The 23,116-nt window shown below is 44.0% G+C and overlaps 1 protein-coding gene across 1 annotated transcript in view; it reads right to left on the bottom strand.

Moving 5' to 3' along the window:
* Nucleotides 1-23,116, bottom strand: part of LVRN (laeverin) — a 648,183-nt gene that overhangs the window by 105,771 nt on the left and 519,296 nt on the right. The window contains exon 15 of the mRNA XM_086961059.1: nt 22,365-22,459. Coding sequence (XP_086817185.1) covers nt 22,365-22,459 — 95 coding nt within the window. The remainder of the gene's footprint in view (nt 1-22,364; nt 22,460-23,116) is intronic.

The raw sequence follows: 23,116 nt of genomic DNA, 5'->3' as shown, positions 1-23,116 counted from the left end.
TTTCTTGCACAACATGGCCACAAAGTATCACCCTCTAAATTGCAATTGTGTTTGCAGCAGGTGGCATACTTAGGACACCTGCTGTCAAAGGAGGGTAGAGCACTCACACCTGAAAGAATCCAACTCATTTGTAACATTCCTGTCCCTAAGACACAGAAAGAAATCCGTGCCTTTATTGGCCTCACTTCCTATTGTAGGCAATGGATCCCCCAGTTCGCCTATTTGGCCAAACCCCTGATACAATTAACGACCTCCAATTTTGCCACCTCTTCTCCATTGCCATGGACACCTGATCATACCTTTGCCTTTGACACCCTTAAACAAGCATTATGCTCTGCACCTGTCCTAGCCACATCAGATTATGCCAAACCTTTTGTCCTCTTCGTCACGGAACAGGAAGGTACAGCCCTATCAGTGCTCACACAAACCCAGGCCAATAAACATCGTCCCTGTGCTTATTTCTCCAGTACTCTCGACCCTGTTGCACAAGGCCTGCCTGCCTGTTTAAAATCCGTTGCAGCTATGGCTCTGGCAATTCGACAAAGTGACTCCATTGTGCTAGGACATCCTCTTGAAGTGCAAGTCCCACATGCAGTAGAATTACTTTTAAATAGGACACAGACACAACACTTGACCATAGCTCGTCTCACAGGTTATGAAGTTACATTATTCCAACCCCACATTATCATCAAACGATGCAATATCCTCAACCCAGCTACGCTACTGCCCACTGCTCCAGTAGACAACCAAACTCACGACTACTTAGAGATAGTCGAACTAGTCACAAAGCCCCGGTCTGATCTTCTAGATGTACCTTTAAGTGCACCAGAACACACACTGTTCGTAGATGGTTCCTGTATGCGCCTCCAAACAGGCGAACTTTCAGCAGCCTATGCTGTCACCACCGAAAATACAGTCCTCCTGGCAGCCAGAATACCCGTACATTCAGCCCAAGCAGCAGAGCTCATAGCTCTTACACAAGCATGCGAAGGGTCAAAAGGAAAACGGGTTAACATCCACACCGATTCGCAATATGCGTTCGGGGTAGTCCACAACTTTGGAATTTTGTGGAAGGAGAGAGGTTTTCTAACCTCTCACAGAACTAAGATACAGCATGGGGATCTTATTCTTTAGCTTCTAGAATCAATACACAGGCCCGCAGAAGTAGCTGTACTGAAATGCAAAGCACACACAAAAATCATAGACTCTGTCACCAGAGGTAATGCTCTGGCGGATGCCACAGTTAAACACGCTGCTCAGACAGGAACACTGAACACTGAAAGCTCCACCAGGACTGTTTATCCAGTTATCGATCCTACCAAAGATGTAGTAGACATCCAAAACCAAGCTACAGAGACCGGAAAGAGAAAATGGGAAGAAGAAGGAGGTTCTCACACAGATCAGGGTTGGATAACAAAGGATAGGTCCAAATGGTTTCTCCCTGACGTAATGGTTCCTGTAATCATAGAAACTGCCCACGGTCCCGCACATCTTGGAGAAAAGGGGATGATGGCCAATTTAAATTTGGTATGGCATAACAAACATCTGCGCTCAGCGGCCAAACAAAAAGTACGAACCTGAATGATGTGCTGTCAGTACAATCCGGGGAAAAGTGTATCGGTTGAACAAGGAGGGTTCCACCCTCCAAATTACCCCTTTGAAGTCCTCCAAATGGATTACATACAAATGGAAAGATGTCGAGGACATAAGTATGTCCTTGTAGTAGTCTGTAACTTAACTCGATGGACTGAAGCATACCCCGTCCCAGACTATGGTGCCCAGATGACAGCTAAACAATTGGTGAGGGAATTTTTTCCTCGATATGGGTTGCCAAGAGTCATATACTCTGACAACAGACAACCATTCTCCTCCAAACTAATGGAGGCTGTCTCCTTACTGTTAGGATACACCTGGAAATTCCACTGTGTTCGACACCCCCAAGCAGCAGGCCTAGTTGAACGGCATAATCAGACTCTAAAAACCAAACTAGATAAAATATGTGCTGACAAGCAAATAGACTGGGTTACAGCTCTTCCAGTTGCTCTCTTCCAGTTGCTCTCTTCCACATGCGAATGGTGGCACATTCCCGGACGGGTCTGTCGCCATACAAGGTCACGTATGGGAGACCTCCGAATATCTGGGGTGTCCCATCCCCTAGAAAGTTAATTGATATTGACTCTAATGTTCTGACAGATTACCTAGCTTCCTTGATGTCTGCACTACGTTCTTGTCGCTCACAGGTGGCTGAAGCCTTTCCAGACAAAACAACGCCAGAGGAACATGCCATCCAACCTGGGGATTAGATTTTGATAAGGAATTTTGACCGCGCCAGTCCTCTGGAAAGAAGGTGGACGTCTCCCAAGCTGGTGCTACTCACGACGAGAACTGCAGTCAAAGTGGAAGGAAGAAAAGGGTGGCTCCATGCCAGCCATTGTAAAAAAATCTTCGGACCAACTCCTACTGACCTTGTTGATGATCCCGAGAATATAGACACTGAAACGACAGACTTTATTTCACCCCTTCCTGAACTCTCCCCTCAGGAGGAGTACAGATCGCGGCTGCGATCCCATCAGAAACAAGCTAGAGACATTGCATCTGACCTCTACCTACCGGCAGCTAATTAAGTCCAAAACGTAGTTTTGGTGAAGCGGTTGCTGGGAAGTGTCCGGTCACGTATGCATAATTGACTCAGAAAATGGAAAAAATGTCCAAGTGCGTAACGTTATTGCATAACAGAGTTTCGATCTTTCTATCCCTGATGACTTTTATTTTTTTTATCACGGCTTGCCTAGGTTGGTTCCTTCATCTAGCTTTCCCACCCTCTTCCCCCAGGCTTTCGAACAACACAGCTATGCATTCACATGTAGATCTTCCTCCACATCTCGAAAATAGAAGAAAATAATTTTTTAATAAAACATTCATCTCCACACTCCATCAACACCAAATGGTTATTAACAAAACCAACTGTTGGGTCTGTGGTTTAATGCCACATTCCATACATGGAGGGATGCCTTTTATCCCTCTCCCTTTTGGCTATGCTGGATCTACCTATGCATTTTCTATGATATTTTCCGCTTCTGTTAGAAACATTCCTGAGACCAAGGCCAAGAACACTAGTACATGGAACGAGATAAAAACAAAGACAGTACGAGCTGTTGAAAAGATGGTGAATATCACTGCGACATGGGGACGGGCAGATAATAATGAAAATACCAGTTATTCCCTTTTTAATGACACTACCTCCTTTAGGGAAACGTTTTCAGTCCAAAGGAGACAGACCGAACAGGGAGGATGGGCCGTGCCCCATAAGGGCCTATTCTTTGTAAGATGAAAGGGCAAGGGTCAGAAAATGGGAGAAAGTGAGTGTAATAAGACATACACCCTACCTGACCTAAATTTCCCAACGATGGCCACTGCCCCCAACACCTATTTTATCTGTGGACCTCACGCACGTACTTGGCTACCCCAAGGCTGGTCCGGGAAGTGCTACATTGCATTCCTCCTCCCCCCTACCTACACCACCCCAGCAGATTACCATCTAAGTGACCCTCCGACCGTAATTAATAGATGGCGAAGGGGGGCCATAGATGCTGAAGATACAGCGGACCAAGAGGCTGGTGATTTATTTAAAGGAATCATCCCTTTCTGGGGGCCCATGATCAACAGCCGCCACATAAGACAACTGACTCGTGTAGTCCAGGGAGCCTTAAACGGAACAGCTGGTGCATTAAGCAACATCACAGCTGAGATGGCTGTCGACAGACCGTGGTGGCGTATGTGAATTGATCGGGTCCAGCTGTTGTATATATATTCCAGATAATGCACCCTCTGTGTATTCCGCTATTTCCCGCCTTCATGTACTTTCCAGAAAAGTAGATACAGACACTGATGCCTGATCCCTGACGGGATGGCTCTGGGGCCTCCTGTCCTCATGGGGATGGAAGGCACAATCATAGGTCTCGCTCTAGCCATCCTCTTCACCTGTTGCCTCTGTATTCAGAGTGGCCCAGCACTCTGTAGTTTCTGTATCACTGCCTACATTCACAGACCCCAAACTAGAAAGAAAGAGAAGGAAAGGATCATGTTGCAGGAACAAGTGGATAACCTAATGAACATAGAGATACAGTAAGAAAGACCATCTTAAAAAAGGGTATATTATGGGCCAAGGAGGGAATGTGGAAAATTGATATTTTTTTGTTATTTATGTCCCATTATACACCCTCTCTTTCACGTCCTAAGCTCATCATGATAGTAACTAGAAAAACCCGGGCACACAAACGTAAGGTTGCACACAACACATTTCTTCCTCTGACTGCAACCATACATTCTTATGACCAAGCCGATTCCAAGAAACAAGCCCCTGTTGTAACCACACACTCTTATGGTCAGGCCGACTCCGAGAAACCAGTTCCCGTTTGCTAAGACATGACACCAGACATCCTGTCAGGACCATTTCTCTCTCTCTGATCTAAGGAACCAGCCTAGGTTTACTTCTCAACACTCTGCCTCTGCCGTGACTTCCTCACGATTATGACACAGTTACGTCGCTTCTGCCATGACTTCTGTATGATAACAACACAAGTAACTGAAATTTGCTCAAGGGAAGCTCCTTCCTCTTTTCTATGTCCAGAAATGTATAAATACTATGTTTTCTTTGATTAAAGTAGAGACGAGACTATTCCTGTGCCTCTTTAGGTGACGGGGCTCTCCCTTAACTTGAGTTATTGAATAAAGACCCTGAATTCTAACCACCACGGACTCTGCCCTTCATGCTTGACCTTATTGATATTATAGAAATTCCGATCCAGGTAAATTACTAAAAGATTTACCACACTAGTTCCATTCCTTAGTGAGCACGGGACCCACGTCTGGGCATACCCTTCCCACATCTTGTGTGTTTTGCTGTTCACCCTATGTGGGAAGGGTATGCCCAGACGTGGGTTCCGTGCTCACTACGCCACTGGAGTCAAGCTATCCTGGCTGAGACGGCTGATAGCCAGAAACCGGTCCTAGGATGCTTGATTCCGGTCCAGGGAAGACATGGCTTGGCAGTTTGGTCTGCACTGTTCCCATGAGGCACAGGGTCAAGACTGATTTGCATATGGACATGTCTGAACTGGGGTGGCGTGGTGAGCAAAATAACGATGGATTAAACCAAGATCTGTGACTGGGGTGAATGTTTTCCCATTGTGCAACATTTCTCCATCATCTTGTGTGATCATGCCGAACACAGGCAAAACGCTAAGTTGGCAGTCCCCTAATAAAGTTTAGTCATGCATTTCCTTATTTATTGCAAATCCTGCATGTGAAATCAATACTACAATTTATTGTGCTTATCACCACCATCTTTTTCTGGAAGGAGAAATAGCACACCACATTAATTTGTGAGCCATACTCTTTCTAGGGTGCACCAGTGGACTCCCTTTTTGCTTGGAGAGCTGAAAAAATGCCCGGCCTTACACTCAATATTGGAATAGTGCACAAAACAAACTTAGCCTTAGTGGTCGACACATATGGTTAGGGCAACACCCAGCTTCACACCAGTAAGGAGCAGAGACAGAGTGTTGAATCTGCAGAGTGAGCTGCATTTCATTGATGATTCTGCAGCATCAGTTAATCAATTAGTCAAGAATGTATAAAGCGCAACAGATACTCATAAGACTGTCCTGGCACTAAATAAACTGCAACAATCCACCCCATCTGCCAAGTACAGCGCTCAATAGGCCCTATCGAATAGCCAGGTTTGTTTTGCAATTAGCCATGTAGACCACAATAGTCTGTTCAAAATTCGTCCTTTCCTGTAACATTTATCTGACCAGTTTACAGAGATTTATACTCTTGGGAAAAATATACTGGTTTACAAGGCTTTGATACTGTACAAAGAGTGGCTGACGTTTAGAAAAGCATACCAAGCAAAATAGCTCATTACGATGTCAAACTATACATGCTGTGTGAGGGTTCCACTGGTTATGTATGAAGTCTGAGAGTATATACTGGGAAAGACTTCATTATAATCCTGCAGGTTGCACTTCTGTGCTAAGATTTAATGGGAAAACTGTATGGGACCTTGCACAATCATTCCGTCACAAAGTTTATAACCCATGTGTGGACAGCTTCTATGCAGGAGACATGCTGGTCAGTGAGCTGTAAAAACAGAGCATTATGGCTTGTGGTGCCCTTTAAAGTCACTGCAAAGGATTTCCCCTGGAGCTTGTCTGTAAAAAATTCCTAAAAGGTCAGAGCAGTGCGTTGTGTGATTAAGAAAATACGAGCAATCATATTATCAGACAATAAGTATTTGTGTTCTCTATAATTCATGATCAGGGCACATATCCCGCTATGGTTTGGGGTCAGTATGCAGAAATGCACAAGCCCAACTGCTTACTTGCTTACAATTAGATTTAAAAGCACAATGCACAGTATGTGTGTGTAGGCACTAAATATGCGCTGAATTGTGCATGCACATTTGATCATATTACATGAATAAGTACAAACTGGAAACCCTGGAAGCTGTTGATCATGTCTTACTAATTTATCAATTTAAAAACTACACTAAAGGTATTTTTGTAAGATTATTTAGTAAAAATGAGACAGTCATGTTTTACAATGTATTAAATGTTTGTAGCAATTTGACTTGTATTGTGAGTAGTGTATTTTGAGGCAATTTTGTATCATATCTTGTACTCACTGATCTTGCTTCATTTTTAATAATGGTCAAAAGTCCTAGAGGAGAAAAAATGTCATGTTTATGTATTAAACATTCACTGGAACTTGACAACTTTAACCAGTCTTTCCCACTTAAAAAGAAACAATTTGCATTGTGCATTGGACAGAAAGCCCACTAGACACCAGGGACTGAATTTATGCAGTATAGTTTGGTGGGGGGGAGCCCTCCCCGGCATGGGCCTATGCTTCCCCCAACAGACTTTCCGACCCCCGGGTACAGACCACAGCAACCCAGAAAAAGGGTGTTAGCTGTCTTGGTTGTGTTTTGGACCCTTTCTGTTGCGTGCACTAGGCCTACCCACACAAGTGATTGATTATTTTTATTGGGAGACTTTGTGGCATGTATGGTAGTAGGATATGTGTGGCTCCCCACACATTCCAGACGTTTACCTCTTAGAAGTTTGAGGAAAATGTGTATTTATATTCAAAGTTTGAGGATTGTAAAGGCTTCTGTTCAGAACCTCCGGTGAGAGACATGTGATTCACCCTACCCTCAATTCCCATTGGTGTCTAGTTTAAAAAAATGTTCAGGTTTGCTAGGTTTCCCTAGGTACTGGCTGAGCTTAGGGCTACAATCTACAGCTAACCACATCGCAAAAAAAGGATCAGTTTTTAGTGAAAAAATGTTATGTGTTTATGTTGCGTTAACCACATCGATGCTAGTGTTATTTTTCTCCTGTGCTGGATCTACTCATTTCCCATTGTTCATGACGAGCTCAGCTCGTCATGAGTGTATGGAGGTGTACACCATGACGAGCTGAGCTCGTCATGAGCGTCCAAGGGGTTAAAGACCATTTCCTGTTGCAGGCACAAGGCCTATTCACATGAGTGAGATACCATTTGTATTGGAAGTCTTTGGGAAATACTAGGTAGTGCAAAATCTGTGGCTTCCCACACTTTGCTGAAGATTGCCACACAGAAATGTTATGAAAATGTGGGGTTTTTTTTGTCAAAGTTTGTGGCTTTCAAATGCTGCAGGTAATAAAACCTGGCAACAGACATGCAAACCCCGTACATTGGATTCCCTAGTTTAGTTTAAAAAAATGTACAGGTAGCTGAGATTTCTCTCGTTGCCAGATGAACAATGAGCCAAAATACACATCTACCCATTTTGAAAAAAAGAGTCAGTTTTCAGTGGAAAAATGTGATTTGTTCATGCACTATGCTCAGCCACCCACACAAGTGAAGTACCATTTTTATCACAAGACTTGGGAGAATGATGGGTGGTTGTGTCTCTTTGAAAATTCTAAGTGTTGGAAAATTTGTGCTTTTAGTAAAAGTTTGAAGTTTGCAAAGGCTTCTGGGTAAAGAAAACCTGACGAGAGACATGCAAGCCACCACACCTAGAATTTCCCTAGGTGTTTAGTGTTAACAAATTACAGGTTTGCTAGGTTTCCCTAGGCCCAAAATCCAGAGCTAACCACATTAGAAAAATATGACGCGTTCGTATTGCGTTTTGGACCCATTTTTGGCACAAGCACTAAGACTACCTACACAAGAGAAGCACCATTTTTATCACCAGTCATGTGGAAACACAGAATAGTAGAACGTTATTTATTATCAATTGCATTTCTCAACATTTGTGCTTTCCAACTGTAAGCCACTGCGTAAGAAAGAAGACACATTTTGAAAAATGATATCCATTTTTCTATCTATATATTTTACAACATCAATTGCTCTGGACTCAGTACACAACGAAAAACCATTATACGGTGCAGCTTAGTTGTTGGCACTACGTACCTCAGGTTCTTGGACAACCTACAATACCCTATACATCCCCTCAAGCAGAACAGTCTAGCGGAGGTAGTGAAATATTGCTTTTGTAAATCGGTTGTTGTGACAAGAAGTTACAGATGAAAACGTTGCTGCAAATAGCTATTTTTTCCTGCTCATTTTCAATTTTTGTTATTATTTCAACAATTAGTTTCTTTAGGAAGACCTTGAGAAATCTACACAAATGACTCCTTGCTGAATTGGGCCTGCTATTCAGAAATCTATAGCTTTCAGGGATCACCCATAGGTTTCACACAGATCTCCTCCAGAAACTGGAAGTAGGTTGAAATTGCAAAATTGGGAAAAATGGGCTACCTCTTTGAAAAGTGCCAAAACTATAGTAAAACAAACATTTTTTTATTCAGCTCTGCATGTTCCTGAAAGCTGGGAAGATGGTGACGTTAGCACAGCAAACGTTTTGCTGAAGCAATTTTAACCAAAAAAAACCACTTTTTTGTAGAGGACTTTTTCCTGTATTTCCCACAACAATTAAATTGTAGCTAGATTTAGGCTTTTTTTGGCCCTCTGCATGGAAATCCACAAACCCTGGGTACTTTTATCACCAAGATGTTGGAAAAAAGGGTGCACATTTGGCAAGGATACCTGATATGGAAAAACGTTATGGAGGCTTAAGTGTGAACTACCACAAATAGCTAAAAAAGAGCTCAGCAGTAGCATTGGGATAAAAAAGCCTCCACAGTTAATGGGCTATGAGGAATGTACAGTAAACGTTCAACAAACAAATATTGTGATATTATATGTTAAATTGTCATTTTTTTTGCGCTGTTTTTTATGCCACTTAGAACAAGCACATTTGTTTTGCAGACATATACATGACAACCTCTAGAAGGAGATATTTACAGTGTCCTCCCACCAGAAAGTGCTAAAACATTCAGTCCATATTTGTACCATTCAATAACGACTCCAATGATATGAAAAAAGTTATATTGTATTTTTGGCTGAAGTATTTTTATCTACATTAATTTCATTACAACTGGTGTTCAGTCATGTTTATAGGATAAAAACATCTACCTTATTATTCAGTAAGTCCAGAAGATTTATGTAACTGTGGGAACAGAACATTTATCTGAGTCAGCATGAACTAGTAAATTATCTAAACTTTTATTACAAAATAAATAATCCTCTTAACAGTATATATTTGTCAGCTTGCGCCACATCAAAATATTTCCCTTCTTCTTGACCTGTATGTTGACATTTTCTTTGTAAGTATGGGCCTGAGTGTCCCAGCGCACACGGTTTTTGGCTATAAAGCCAGGAATTGGTCAGACTGCTTCTTGGGATGTATATCAGTTTTCTGTATTTTAGGACTGCAAGCAGATTCCATGTAAACAATGGCTCTAAATAACGATTATCTAAAGCTTCAGGTGTATTTCATGTATCAGACAATAAGTTGTTGAATTTTCCAAAGGTAGGTGTATAATATCAGGTGATTGTGTGTTGCACAGGTAGAGCCAGGTTACATTTTCTTTCATGATATGTGTTAGACCGGACAGCCTTGGTGTGGTATTCCCCCAATCATTTTGCCAACACTCCTCCTTTTTTGTTGAATATGCTGCTAACCAGTGCTAAAGTGCTCCTGCTCTGACCTCAAAACATGGTCAAATTGGACTACACCTAATTGAAACATTTAATTTACTTGCAAGTCTCTAGTAAAGTGGTACAACATGTACACATGGCCTGCATATTAAATGCTACTAGTGGGCCTCCCGCACTCAATGTGCCACCCACTGAAGTAGCCAATTAAAACATGTCTCAGGCCTGACATTTCAGCCTATAGTGCAGTTTTAAATAGGGGTCGGTAGTAAATCCTGCTCCACCAGTGGAGTTCACGTAGTTTAGCACACTCCGTGTTACAAGCGTAACTCAGAGTTCTGGCAAAATCTCGCCAACTGCCACGTGGCAGAGTTTTTTCTTGTGCGCAGTGCCCCAATAGTAAGTTGGCGAATGTGAGCGAGAATTGGCGTCTCCAGCCAATTTTTTGGCACTCGGACAACACCGTGCAAGATTTTCTCAACACGGGCGGTCGCAATAGTCCATTGTGAGAAAGCTGCTGCTCAAATAGGAAATCTACTAGGGCGGCTGCAAAGAAGCAGCACCCTCTGGCATGCCACATTGTGTCATTTGTGTTGATTTTGCAGCAAGGAACAAGCTCCTAGTGATAAAATTCAGCACAAAGTGCCGATTCGGTCTGCTCATGGAACTCTGTGGCATCTCACTGAGTTTTCATGCAACACTGTGGTATTCCAGGGAGTGAAACTCCTGAGTTCTGCCCACCCCTCGTTTTAAACTGCCATTTTGTTCTAGTAAAATAAACCTTTTACCAGGCCTAAACCTTCCTTTTTAAGGTAGGCCCTGAAGGATCATAGAACATGGTACATTGTATTTAATAGCTATGATGTGTGTTTACGTTTTACATCTCATAGCAGTGAAAAACTAAAAGAATCGCTTTTTTCATTGTTGCAAGACTATCTCTTCCATTGACTGACACCAGGTTACCTTATTACATTTAATATGTGATAACGTTGGATTGGGAGCAGATAGAAATAGGCTGTTTACACTCAAATGAATTGTTATTTTCAATGCTCTTTAATAAGAAAGTCCGATTTTTTTATCACAATTCTGAAAATGCCACTTTTAGAAAGTTGGGTCCAAAGTGGAAATATGGAGTAAACAAAAAAAATTTTGATTTCGGTCCAAATCCCTGTACTGGGGGTGTGCATTTGACATTGTACAGCATTCCACCCATCATTTGTGCCTTTTTGCATTTCTCACCCCAAGTGGGTCCCACGCTCACCATGCCACCAAAGACAAGCTATCCTGGCTGATGTGCGGTGATACCCCAAAACAGGTCCTAGGATACTTGTTTATGGTCCGGGGACAAGCTGGCCTGGCAGTTTTGGCTAGACTGTTCCCATGAGGAGCAGAGTCAAGACTGATTTGCATATGACTCATGGCTCGGTCCGAACTGGAATGGTTGGGGTGAGCAAAAAACAATGGATTTAGGCCCAAATCTCCGTACTGGGGGTTAATGTTTAACATTGTTCAGCATCCCATCTATCATTTGTTCTTTTAGCTCTTTTAGAAAGTTGGTATTTTCTTGACCTAAACATTTGTGTGTTCTACCAGTGTCCTGGAACATATGACTGTGAATAGCTCTGCTATAGGGCTTTGTGCATTACGCTGAGAATGACACAAAAATAACTAGCTGTGAGCAGGATGTGCAATCCTGCCAGGATGACTGGGGTGAAGCTGTTTCCTGCCCCACTTACACTTCAGAGGGCTTGCCTCTATTTTATTTTATTTATTTATTCTTATTTTGAGAGTTTTATATAGAGCGAACAAGAACCTTGCGGGTATCAGAGCGCTATACAAGCAAGATGTAAGGAGCAGATACAAATATAGTAGAAAATATATGATTGAGTCTAGTAGATAGAAGTAGCTAACAATAGAAAACATATACATTACATGGTTATATACATGCTTTTTAGACAAATAACTTCCCTAAGAATATAGTTCAAATCTTGTTGTGAGAGATCCAATACAAGGTAGTCACTAAAAATCCGGATATAAAATGTTTCATGTAAACTTAGGCATGAGAATCAATTTCACTTCTTTCTTTAAAAAGGCAGTAGAGGGGTTCTGCCTCGTTTCTGGGGGTAGGGCATTCCAGATCCTAGGGGGCATCCCTGAGAAGGATCGGTTATATGCTTTTTTCTTGGTGAATCTTTGCGGTTTCAAAAGAAGATTCTTGGAGCTCCTGGTGGATCTGTTACCACATGAGAGTGACAGTGTGTGTGTTAGATAACTTGGGGTATTGTGGCTTAGGGCCTTGTGCGTCATACAAGCGATTTTTAGATGAATTCTTGCCTTGAATGGTAGCCAATTGAGAGCTCTAAGGTCCGGGGAGATATGACAGTTTCTTTTGGAGTCTGTGATTAGTCTAGCTACTGTGTTGATTGTGGATCTTAGCGCGCCGTCGTTGATCTGGGAAAACAGCAAAGGGCGACACACCCATATTTTACTCTTGGGATGTCTAAGGCTTGCACAGCCTGTTTGAAGTCATTTGCAGGCAAACAGGGTTTCAGTTTTCTTAAAGTGTGTATTTGAAAAGTTGCTCCTTTTGTAGAGGCACTGATATGTTTCTGCATCTGCAAGTTTCTGTCCAGCGTTATTCCCAGTGATTTTTCTGAATCAACAATGAGTGGTTGACCTTTGAGTGCTGTGAGGTGATTTAGCCAGCCATGAATGATGGAAGAATGTTTGGGGGAGCGATTAGGAGGAATTCAGTTTTGAGTGTGTTTAGTTTCAGATGGTTTTCGGCCAGGTAGGATTGAATTTTTTCCAGCTTTTAGTTGAGAGATTTGATGTCCTCAAGTGAATGGATCTTTATCATCTACGTACATGTGATAGTGGACCTCAGATGCACTGAGGAGTTCAGTGAGTAGTTCTATATGGAGGTTGAAAAGAGTGGGTGAGAGACATTTCCCTTGCAGTACTCCTAGAGTTACTCGCATGGGATTGGATAAGGAATTGTTGACCTTGAATCTTTGTGATCTGTTTTGTAGGAAGGAGGTGAACCAGGCAAGTACAGAGCCGGATAAACCCATTCTGTGTTTCAGGATGTCTAGCAAGATGTTGTGGTTGACTGTGTCAAAGGCCGAAGATAGGTCAAGCAAGATTAGTAAACAAGTTTTGTTTTGGTCAAGGATTTTTAGTACGTCGTCTGTTATGAGTGTCATGGCTGATTCTCTACTGTGATCTACCCGGAAACCAGATTGGTATTGGTTGAGCAGGTTGAAATGGACTATGTGGTTGCCCAACTGTGTATGAACACATTTTTCTAGGAGTTTGGCCAGAGTAAGGATGTTTGATATTGGGTGAAAGTTGTTTAAGTCTGATGAGTCCGCCAATGGCTTCTTTAAGATAGGGGATACCTGTCCTGCTTTAAGGATATCCGGGATGGTTTCTTGACTGAGGAATGTGTTTATGATCTTGGTCCACAGAGGAGTATTAAGTCTTTTAGGTATAGTTTGCGGGGAGAGGGTCTGTGAAGTGGTTAGAGGTATCCAGGCCATCAGAATTATTTGTATAGATTCTTCACTGTAAAAGTTGAAGGAGGACCTTGACGCGTTGTGGTTGAGATTGACTTTGAAGAACCGCAGGCTGGGGCTAGTGGTGTGGTAATTGGAGGGACTGTTTGAGTGCCCGTGAGGGTTATTAAGTCGTTGAGCAGGTCTGTCTTTATGCTTTCCGTCTTCCTAGTAAACAATGCAGCAAAATCCTCTCAATTGGGTCTTATGTCTGGTTTATACTTACATTGATGATCAGGGGAGGCCACTAGTACTTTCTGTGTGCATAGTGCCAAACAGTGATTTGTTTAAAACTAAACATATTAAAAATAATAATTCAAATTCAATTCTTAAAAAATTCTCCTTACTTTCTAATTATGAAATTTTTTCCTTTTTCAAAATGTAAGTCTTGCCACACATCCCTTTTGCTACAATGAAGTTTGAGCTGAACAACATTGAAAACTTCAGCAAGGTAGAGCTGCAGAGGCTCTTCAAGAAGATAGGTCTGAATGTGGGAAAATGTCCACCAAAGCGTACTTCCAAATACCCCTTAGAGCCTTTGAGGGGGTCATGAGTATGCAGGCCCCATCAGAGAAGCAAGAGGAGGATGATCCTGAGGATAAGGAGATGAACTTGGAAGGCTTGGACAGCAGCAGGAAGAGGCCCACTTGCCCACAGGAGTGAGGTCTCCTGCAGGGGCAGAGAGCAGTGTGTCCTCCTACAACTTGTCCCCAGAGGACCAGGAAGACAGGAGTGCTAAGAGGGAGTTTCCACTGTAGGTGGTCAAATTGTGGTTTGAGGCTCATGAGGTTGCCCTAGCGGTGCACAGGGTCTCTGAGGAGGATTGGGGAGCCAGTCTCTGGAGGCACATTCCGAATAAAGGGAAAGATTCACTACTAGCCCTAGGGAAGGGGGGCAGGATGAGGTATTCCCTCATGAAGGAAGAATGACCCCACGCCTGAGAAGGATAGACTGGCCTTCAGGGGCAGCCAGAAGCTGTCCCTCAAAGACTGGGAAAATTCTGTGAATAACTTTTGCAAGGCACTGAATGTTTGGGTCAAAGGCAGTGATGTGAGTGATTATAATGAGCTGTGCAATTTGGTTGCCAAAGAGCACATGTTCAATATTTGTTTTCCAGAGCGCAGGACCTAATAGATAGTGAGCTCACTGACCCAGGAAGCTTGCTAAAGAGGCGGACCAATGGCGTAGCACCAGGGTCCACAAGAAGGTGTGTGGGGGGATTCACCTAAAGGATGGACAGGGTCCACCACCAGAAAAAAAGAGGGGGGAAGACAAAACCAAAGTCTCTCCAACGGCTGCCAAAACAGTTTCAGGGGAAGAATTCCCAGTCTCAAACTTACCAAAAAATAGTTTCTTCTCTGAGAAGAAATCCTCATGGAAGTTCTCCCCCATATCCTTCAAGTGCTACAGGTATTCGCACATCAAGGGGCAAACCAAATTACATTGGAGGGCGCAGTCCCCCACTGGTGGGCAGACATTTCGGATGGCAAATGTAGCGGTTTCAGAGGGGGTGGTCCCAGTTAGCATGGGTAGTAGTGCAGAGTTTAGCCTAATGTACCTGGGTGACAGAGAGATGGTACAAAAAGCTCCCCTGCCTAACAATACTTCAAAGTATAGAATGGGGGTCACCATCAATGGGCAACTGGTAGAGGTTCTGAGAGACACAGGAGTAAGCATGGGCGAATTTTGCAAATCTCGCGTTCGCGAATTTTGCGGATTTGCGAACTCGCAATTCGCAAAATCCGCGAATTCTCGCGAATTTGCGGATTTTTTTTTTGTGTGTTCGCGCGGGTTTCTGCCAGTTCGCGAGGGTTTTGTACAATTTCGCAAACGCGAACTTACCTGTCGGGTCGCAAGTTTCGCGAACTTGTTGTTTCTACGTGTCCAGCCTGTTTGGGACACTCTTCTTCATCACTGCCACTCTCTGTCACCACTGCCACTCTCTGACTACTCATGCCACCCTCTGGCCCACCCATGCCACCCTCTGTTTCATCACAGCACCCTCTGGTTGTCCAGTCAGTGTACATTATTGTGGCAAAGCAAGCACACCTTCCCTGCCTCAAGTGACCTGAATTAATTTGGGGCTGATTAATGTGTCACAGAATATTTTTTTAGCTGGCACCTGCTTCCTTAGTGCTTCCTGATTAGTGATCTTTTGCACTTGCTAAGTGCTTTCATTGTTGCAAAATTAGTTACAACACCTGCCCTGCCCCAACTGACAATAATGAATTAGGGGCTGATTAATGGATTTGAACTTCCAGCCTGGCTCCTGCTTGTCTCCCTTAGCTGTAATTCAGGACCTTTGTGGCATATGTGTAACTATTCTGAGGTTCAGAGCAGGGTCACATAATAGTTGCAACTGGCAACTGAACTCTGGAGGGGCCCCTCAGGAAGCACTACAGGAAATGGCTACTAATGATGAGCCTGAACTTTTGAACCTGGTAAGTAGTTTCAGTTTTGCTAAGATCGTATTTCTGCAATTTTTGCGCTTATTCGCGGGGAGCGAGGTTGAACTAGGAAGCCGCGAACTCACGCGAGCAGTGCGAGCAAATCCGCTGCTCACGGATTTGCGGATTTTGCGGGAAATTCGCGAATCTCGCGGATTGCGAATTTACCGAAAATCCGCAAAATCCGCGAGCGAAACGGATTTTCCGCCCATGCTTACACAGGAGCCAGTTTGACTACTGTTAGGTGTCATCTAACATATTCCACCGGGTTGTAATAGCTGACAACCATGAGAGTCACTATCCCTTGGCTCCATTTCCCTTTGAATGGGAGGAGGGTCTCAGGTTAGTTAAGGGTAGCTGTGAGTTCAGTCATGCCTGTGCATTGTCTGTTCAGTAATGACATGTAGCCCTACAAAAGGAAGAAGGCGGAGATCCCATTCACCTGGAAATCTTAAGGTTGCTTGAGTGGGTGTGTCTGACCACATGGTCCACGGCAGCCCAAGAGGGAAGTCAAGTGGACTTAGAGCCTGGGTAAATGGCCCAGGTATCTGTCATGAAGCAGAATGGCAGTGAGTGTGAAAAACCGTCTCCCTGCGCTCCCATGATACCGAAGGAGGTTGGGGTGAGGGCCACACCACAGGGTCCAAAACGGTAGGACATTGCTGCCTTGGGGGATCTATCTAAGCTGATTAGCTGGCAAGCTGAAGGGGGCGCTTCATCCAAGGAGGAGTTATGAAAAGCTCAGAAAAAGTGCCCTACTCTTGAGGGTCTGAGGTGGAAGGCCCATGTCCAGGCAGCTGGTGACACTTCTGAGGATCACCTAATTTATTGGGTGAATTATTTCCTGTATAGTGAGCCTAAGGTTCCTGAGTCTAATGAAACTAGTGTGTTGGTGGTTCCCCAGTGCTACAGGGCATGATGTACCCCTGGCAGGATATCGGTTCCAAGACGAGATCTTTGCCAGGCTTGTAACCCACTTTTACTGGCCCTGATGAAAGTGACCTCAGATGCATTCTGTAGACTGTCTTACTTGCCAGGCCAGTGGAAAGTCAGTGGGAAAGCAGAATTCTCACCTGCTTCCCCTTCCTGTCACTGTAACCCACTTAAAAAGGGTTAGCATCAACATTATTGGGCCCATGGACCCCAAGACTGCCCTAGGCCACAGGTTCAGCCTAGTCTTCGTGGGCCATGTCACTCAGTAGCCAGAGGTCATACCTCTGAAGATGGTGACTCCACCTGCAGTGGCCAAGGGCCTGATGGGGATTATTAAACAAGTGGGATGTCCCAAAGAAGTGGTGTCCGAAAGTGGCACCAACCTCACGTCAGCACACATGAAGTCAATGAGGAATGAGAGTGGAGTAAATTGCAAGTTCCTTGCACCTTGTCATCCCCAGACCAATGAGCCTTAAAGACACTATCAAGGTCACTAACAGATGCATCCTATTGTTTCATAGTCACTGGTATAGTTACACACCATCTTTTGACCTGGTCTGCTTTGTTGTATGTTTCGTATTCTGACAGTAGGGGAGGTAGCAGACAGGTCGTTAAATATACCCCTTGACCCTCCACACACATTTGTTTTTGATACTATCAAGGGTCTGCCAGAACTCTTGAGGTGTAAGAGGGACGTCCTCTTCCCATGCCTGTTATTTGGATACAGAGAGGTGGCACAGAGGGGAGTTGGATTCAGCCCCTTTGAGCTCCTGTATGACCACCTTGTCAGAGGGCATTTCAGCCTTGTGAGGGAGGGTTGTGAAGAACCGGGTTTTAGAACCCAGCGGCGCCAGGGATAACACCCGATGTCTTCGGATTCCCCTGCCTCGGCAAACAGAGACATGGGACACTTCTTGATGACGTCAAAGACCAAGTTTATTGACTGCAACCAGGAACAGAGGTCTACGAAGCACAACACGGGTGGTTCGCTAGAGACTGCACAATTTCAATGAGCGGAGCATGGTCTTTTATGCCAAAAATCACATTCCAAAGTAGCATCGATTACATACAAACTAACCAATGACAGTGTGACATTTCAAAAGTAGCGCATGACGACAATCCCATTTTCCGTTGTCCAGCCCACCAGAAATGACCAAGCACATTCCAATATCCTGTTGGATCAGGCCGGACAAACCCATCATAAAACCTCAACCCAAATCTGTGATTATGTCGTAAAGGAAGGAGCAGAAACAGATGAGAAGCAAGTTACAAAGGTGGGTGCAGTGTACTGTAAACTCAGTAATGTCCTGCTCTTTGATCTTTATCGGACCAGCTGCTTAACAAGGAACTGGCTCAGCGAGGTCAGCCTTGGGCAAGGGAGTCAGTTCGACCAGGTCATTCAGAAGTCAACTAAGTTGTACGTGTCCCAAGGACTCGCTCGGACGCAGTCATCGGCCTATGTGAGGGCAACCACACAAAATGGCTGGCATCCACGATGGAACCTGAGGGTTCAAACGAAATCCCTGAATACGTAGTGTTCTCATTGATCGATTATTGCGGAAACACTCGTACACCCTGCACTCGTGGTTTACGGTCCGCTGACACCAAGATCGTCTATTTCCGACGACCTTTATTGAATGGGTTCGGAACCACCGAACCACAGACCCTCAAACTACGGAACTACAGACCCTCCTTTTGCCCTTACATAGGCAATAAACCCAAACTCATGTCAATCTGAATCTAGGTCTATCTTCATCAGATCATCGATATGTTGCTGTAGCATCATCCTAGTACTTAGTACCTCTCTCTGGACAGGTCTCCTCGCACACGAAGTAGCACAGAGGCCACAAATAGCCGGAGCACACTGTACACAGAGACAGAACAGGAAAAGGATAGCTAAAACCATCCCAATGACCATCAGAATCTTCCATCCCCACGTGGATATCAGTCCCCAAAACCATCCCATCAACGACCAATCTCCTTTATCTATATGTACAGAATCGGAGATCTTATGTAACTTGGAAATGGCCTGGAAGACTGACGGAGCATTGTCTGGATTGAAAACACAGCAGCTCGATTGAATCAGTTTACATACTCCACCTCGGTCTGCAAGTATGACGTCAAGAGCAATTCTATTCTGAAGTGTCATAAGTCGATCCGACTGGAGCTCAGCAGTCAAGTTACTAAGGGCACCGGCACTTTCGATTATGGTGGACTCAACCACTCTCGTCAACTGGCGAATGTTCCTGCTGTTAGCCATCGGTCCCCAGAACGGCAGAAAACCCTTAGAGAAATCTCCCAACTCTTGCCCTGCGGTATCTTCCTGACTGAAAACACCTCTAGCAACCCTTGTCATATGATAATCTGCCGCAGCTGTAAAAGTGGGGGGCAACAGGAAAGAAACAAAACATGTGCCCGAAAAGTCAGGGGGTAACCATGTATACGCTTTGTCGTAGCAAACTAAATAAGTACCCTTAGCTGCTAGAAACGCTGGGGAAGTCTGAGACGTAAATACATAAGTCTCAGTGCAGACACTCTTCCCTAACTGAGCTTTCGGATTCTTGCCATTACCCTGCAGACAATAGTGACCCTGATTGGCGCAACAAGGAGAAATATTTTTATTTCTCCTCGTTTTTGCTTTTTCTATGTGTGCTGCATTTTACATCACACATAGAAAGAACAAACACCAATAATGACTGTTTATGTATAGGAAGGTGTCCCTTACTGCAAATAAACAATAATTAAATAATGACAATTTACTTCTATGTGTGCCGCAGAATGCAGCCGACATAGAAGTAACAAATCATCATTATTGATTATTTGTGCAGGAAGGAACATCTTGCTGCATCTAAACAACCATTCCCTGCAATTCATGCACCCTTGCACTATGGCGCAAGGGTTTCTGTGAAAACACAGGGGTGCACCATATTGTTGTCAATATGGTGCATCCCTGTGTTTTGCAAATGGCGGAGAGTGGCGCTGCCAAATTTGCATCAGCGCCGCGCTCTGCCATTTCCTTATAAAAATGCCCCAGTATTTCCATGAAGAATAAGATTTACAGGCTATCTGACAAGGTAAGGACCAGAATCTAGGAGGAAGTGTCTAAGATGCTGGAACACAAGATGAGTGAGCACTCCAACAGCTCTTGGTCCAGCCCAGTGCTGCTGGTACCCAAGGCCTCCCCACAGGGTGTCACACCAGAATTCAAGTTCAGTGTGGATTATAGAGGGCTCAACTGAGGCACCAGAACTGATGCACATCGCATCACCCTAGCTGATAAGCTCATAGATCGAATTGGAGCTGCCATGTCCTGATTACCTTTGATTTTACATCTAGGTATTGTTAGATTGCCCTATATCAGAGGGACAAGTAGAGGTCTGCGTTCTCCACACCGAGGGCAACTTCCAGGTAATGGTGATGCCCTTTGGATTAAAGAATGTTCCTGTCATCTTTCAGATGCTGGTCAACAGGGTCCTGGCAGGCTTGGAGGCCTTCAGTGCCTCAAACCTGGACAGCATTGTGGACTTCAGCTCCAGCTGGAAGCACCACCTGTTCCACCTCGAGGAAGTGCTTTATAACCTGCAGAAGGCAGGTCTGACTATCAAGGCCAGTAAGTGCCAGATAGGGCAGGAATCAGTTGTCTACATGGGACACCAAGTTGCTGGGTGCAGCCCCTCCAGGCCAAAATGCAGACCCTCATTGCTTGGGAAACCCCAAGACACCGACTTTCTAAGTGAAAGCTTTCTTGGTCCTTACCTGATACTACAGGAATTTTGTCAAGGGTATGGCACCATTGTTGCTCCCTTGTCAGAGCTGACTTCTAAAAAGAAGGCCAGAAAGGTTATCTGGACAGAGGTGTGCCAGAACGCTTTTGACACTATAAAGGAGCTTATGTGCACAGCTTGACATGGGTCCCATGCACACTGTGCCACATCAACCAAGCTACACCTGGCTGATGAGCACTAACTAGGACAAAACTAGCCCTGGGTTGCTTTTTTTCTAGTTCAGTGAGGTCCTAGCCTGGTCGTTTGGGCTGGACTGGTCCCATTGGAGCAGGACAAGACTTCAAGGTGTTAAAAGCATTCTGCCATGTCTAGGGCAAAACCGGTCCTGGGTTGCTTGCGTTCTAGTTCAGGAATGATTTGACCTGGCAGTTTGGGTTGGACTGTTACCATTGGAGCATGGTCAGGGCTGATTTGCATATGGCGGGATCCAAACGGAGGTGGTAGGGTGTGCAAAATAACAATGGACTGGGATACAACACCAAAAAATTATCAGTGACTGACATTAATTCAAGTATTCCATCAATCACTTTTATGTAGACTGTAGTGTGTCACCCCAAGTGGAATGGTTATGGCCAGACGAGGGTCTCATACACACTGGCACTAACTGATGAGACCAAACTAGGGTGAAATCAGCTGTGGGTTATTTGTGTTACCGTTTAGAGAGGACCTGTTCTGTCAGTTCTGACTGTACTGTTCCTATTGGAGCAGGGTCAAGACTGATTTGGATATGGCTGGGTCCACACTGAGGGGTTATGGTGTGCAAAATAATGATGGACAGGGATGCAGCTCTAAGTAATTACCCGTGGCTGAGATTAATTCAAAAATTCCATCCATTGCTTTTTTACACACTTTAGTGTGGCACCCTAAGTAGGATGTGTATGCTCAGACTTGGGTCGTGTCCACACTCTGTCACTGGAACCAAGCTATACCTGACTGATAAGCCTCGACTAGGGTAAAACCATTCCTGGGTTGCATGTGTTCCGGTTCAGGCAGGACCTGACCTGGCAGCTTAAGCTGGACTATTCCCATTGGTCAATACTGATTTGCATATGGCTGGGCCCAAACTGAGGTGGTATGATGTGCAAAATAACGATGGACTGGGATCTCACCCGAGTAATTACTAGTGGCTGAGATTAATTCAAGCATTCCATCGATCACTTTTGTGTATACTTTAGTGTGTTACAAATAAGGCACAGGCATATGAGGCTCAGAAAGAGGCATGTAGCACAAAGATACAGTACAAAAAGTCACTTTACCATTGTGCATGTATGTGTTTGCATAGATTAACAAATTAAACTCACATTTATTATCCTTGGCAATGCTTGTATACATTATTTCTCATTTACTTAGTAGATGCAAGAGTCTCTAAAGAATTTCACTCCCTCTCATTGTTTGTGCAGGCGGCGTGCAAATTCAGTGGCTTTCTCTTTGGTATCAGAAGGAGGGAGGGTTGGTACCAGCGGCATTGGCCAGGACTAACTCTTAAGCTCCTCCACTGGGCTGATCATATCCAATTTAGTCAGATAAGGTATTAAAATAGGCACATCATACAAAATGCAATTAAAGTTCAGTAAAAATTGGTCACTTACTGCACAAAATAGTCCTCTTCAGTTTCTTCAAAATTATCCCGAATTACACTTTCGTAGTAATGATAGATAGGCGCAGTCCTCCTTAACATGTATTTCTGTAAAAAAAAAAAAGCAAAATACATATTGTATTTTTACTCACACTTTATACTATAAGCACGTTCTCAAGCATATCCCTATTCAATTATATTAATACACCAGCATGCTAACTTATTTGATTGTATTTATTGGCTTTTATGTTGTGCTCTTCTTGCCTTTCGACTCATTCGAGGGTAGGAGAGTTTGCATGAGAAATAAAAGAGGGAAATAGCCAGAGACTGTCTAGACAAAGTTAGTTTAAGTTCAGAATGTATGCCTGTCTATAGGTGTGAGTTTGCCATCATTTCTGTTACTTTTGGCAAGGGAGGGTTAGGATAAGGGTGTTCCATCATGTGGAGCCATGATCGTGAAATAAGGTTATACGTCATTAATTCTCATATTTTTTTTGCATACCATTACTTGATTGCATTTAGACTAAGATTATGTGAATTAATTACTGATTTCTTTTTGTTTTTGAGGCTGATTTGTTTGTTTTTTAACCATTAACCCCTTATAATATAGTAATATAGTAATTCCGCTGCGGCGCTGTGGGGAGGGAGGGGGCGCGCGGCGCCATATGCTTGTGATGGAACCACTCTGTCACAAGCCAAGGGCGCGCTGTGCTTGTGACGGAGTGGTTCCTTCACGGCCCCGCCCTCTCATTAGAACACCTGCGT

This window comes from Lissotriton vulgaris, chromosome 3_1 (assembly GCF_964263255.1).
Source record: "Lissotriton vulgaris chromosome 3_1, aLisVul1.2, whole genome shotgun sequence".
Lineage (NCBI taxonomy): Eukaryota > Metazoa > Chordata > Amphibia > Caudata > Salamandridae > Lissotriton > Lissotriton vulgaris.
Note: the sequence above shows the minus strand (reverse complement) of the source record. Positions and strands in the feature narration are given on the sequence as shown.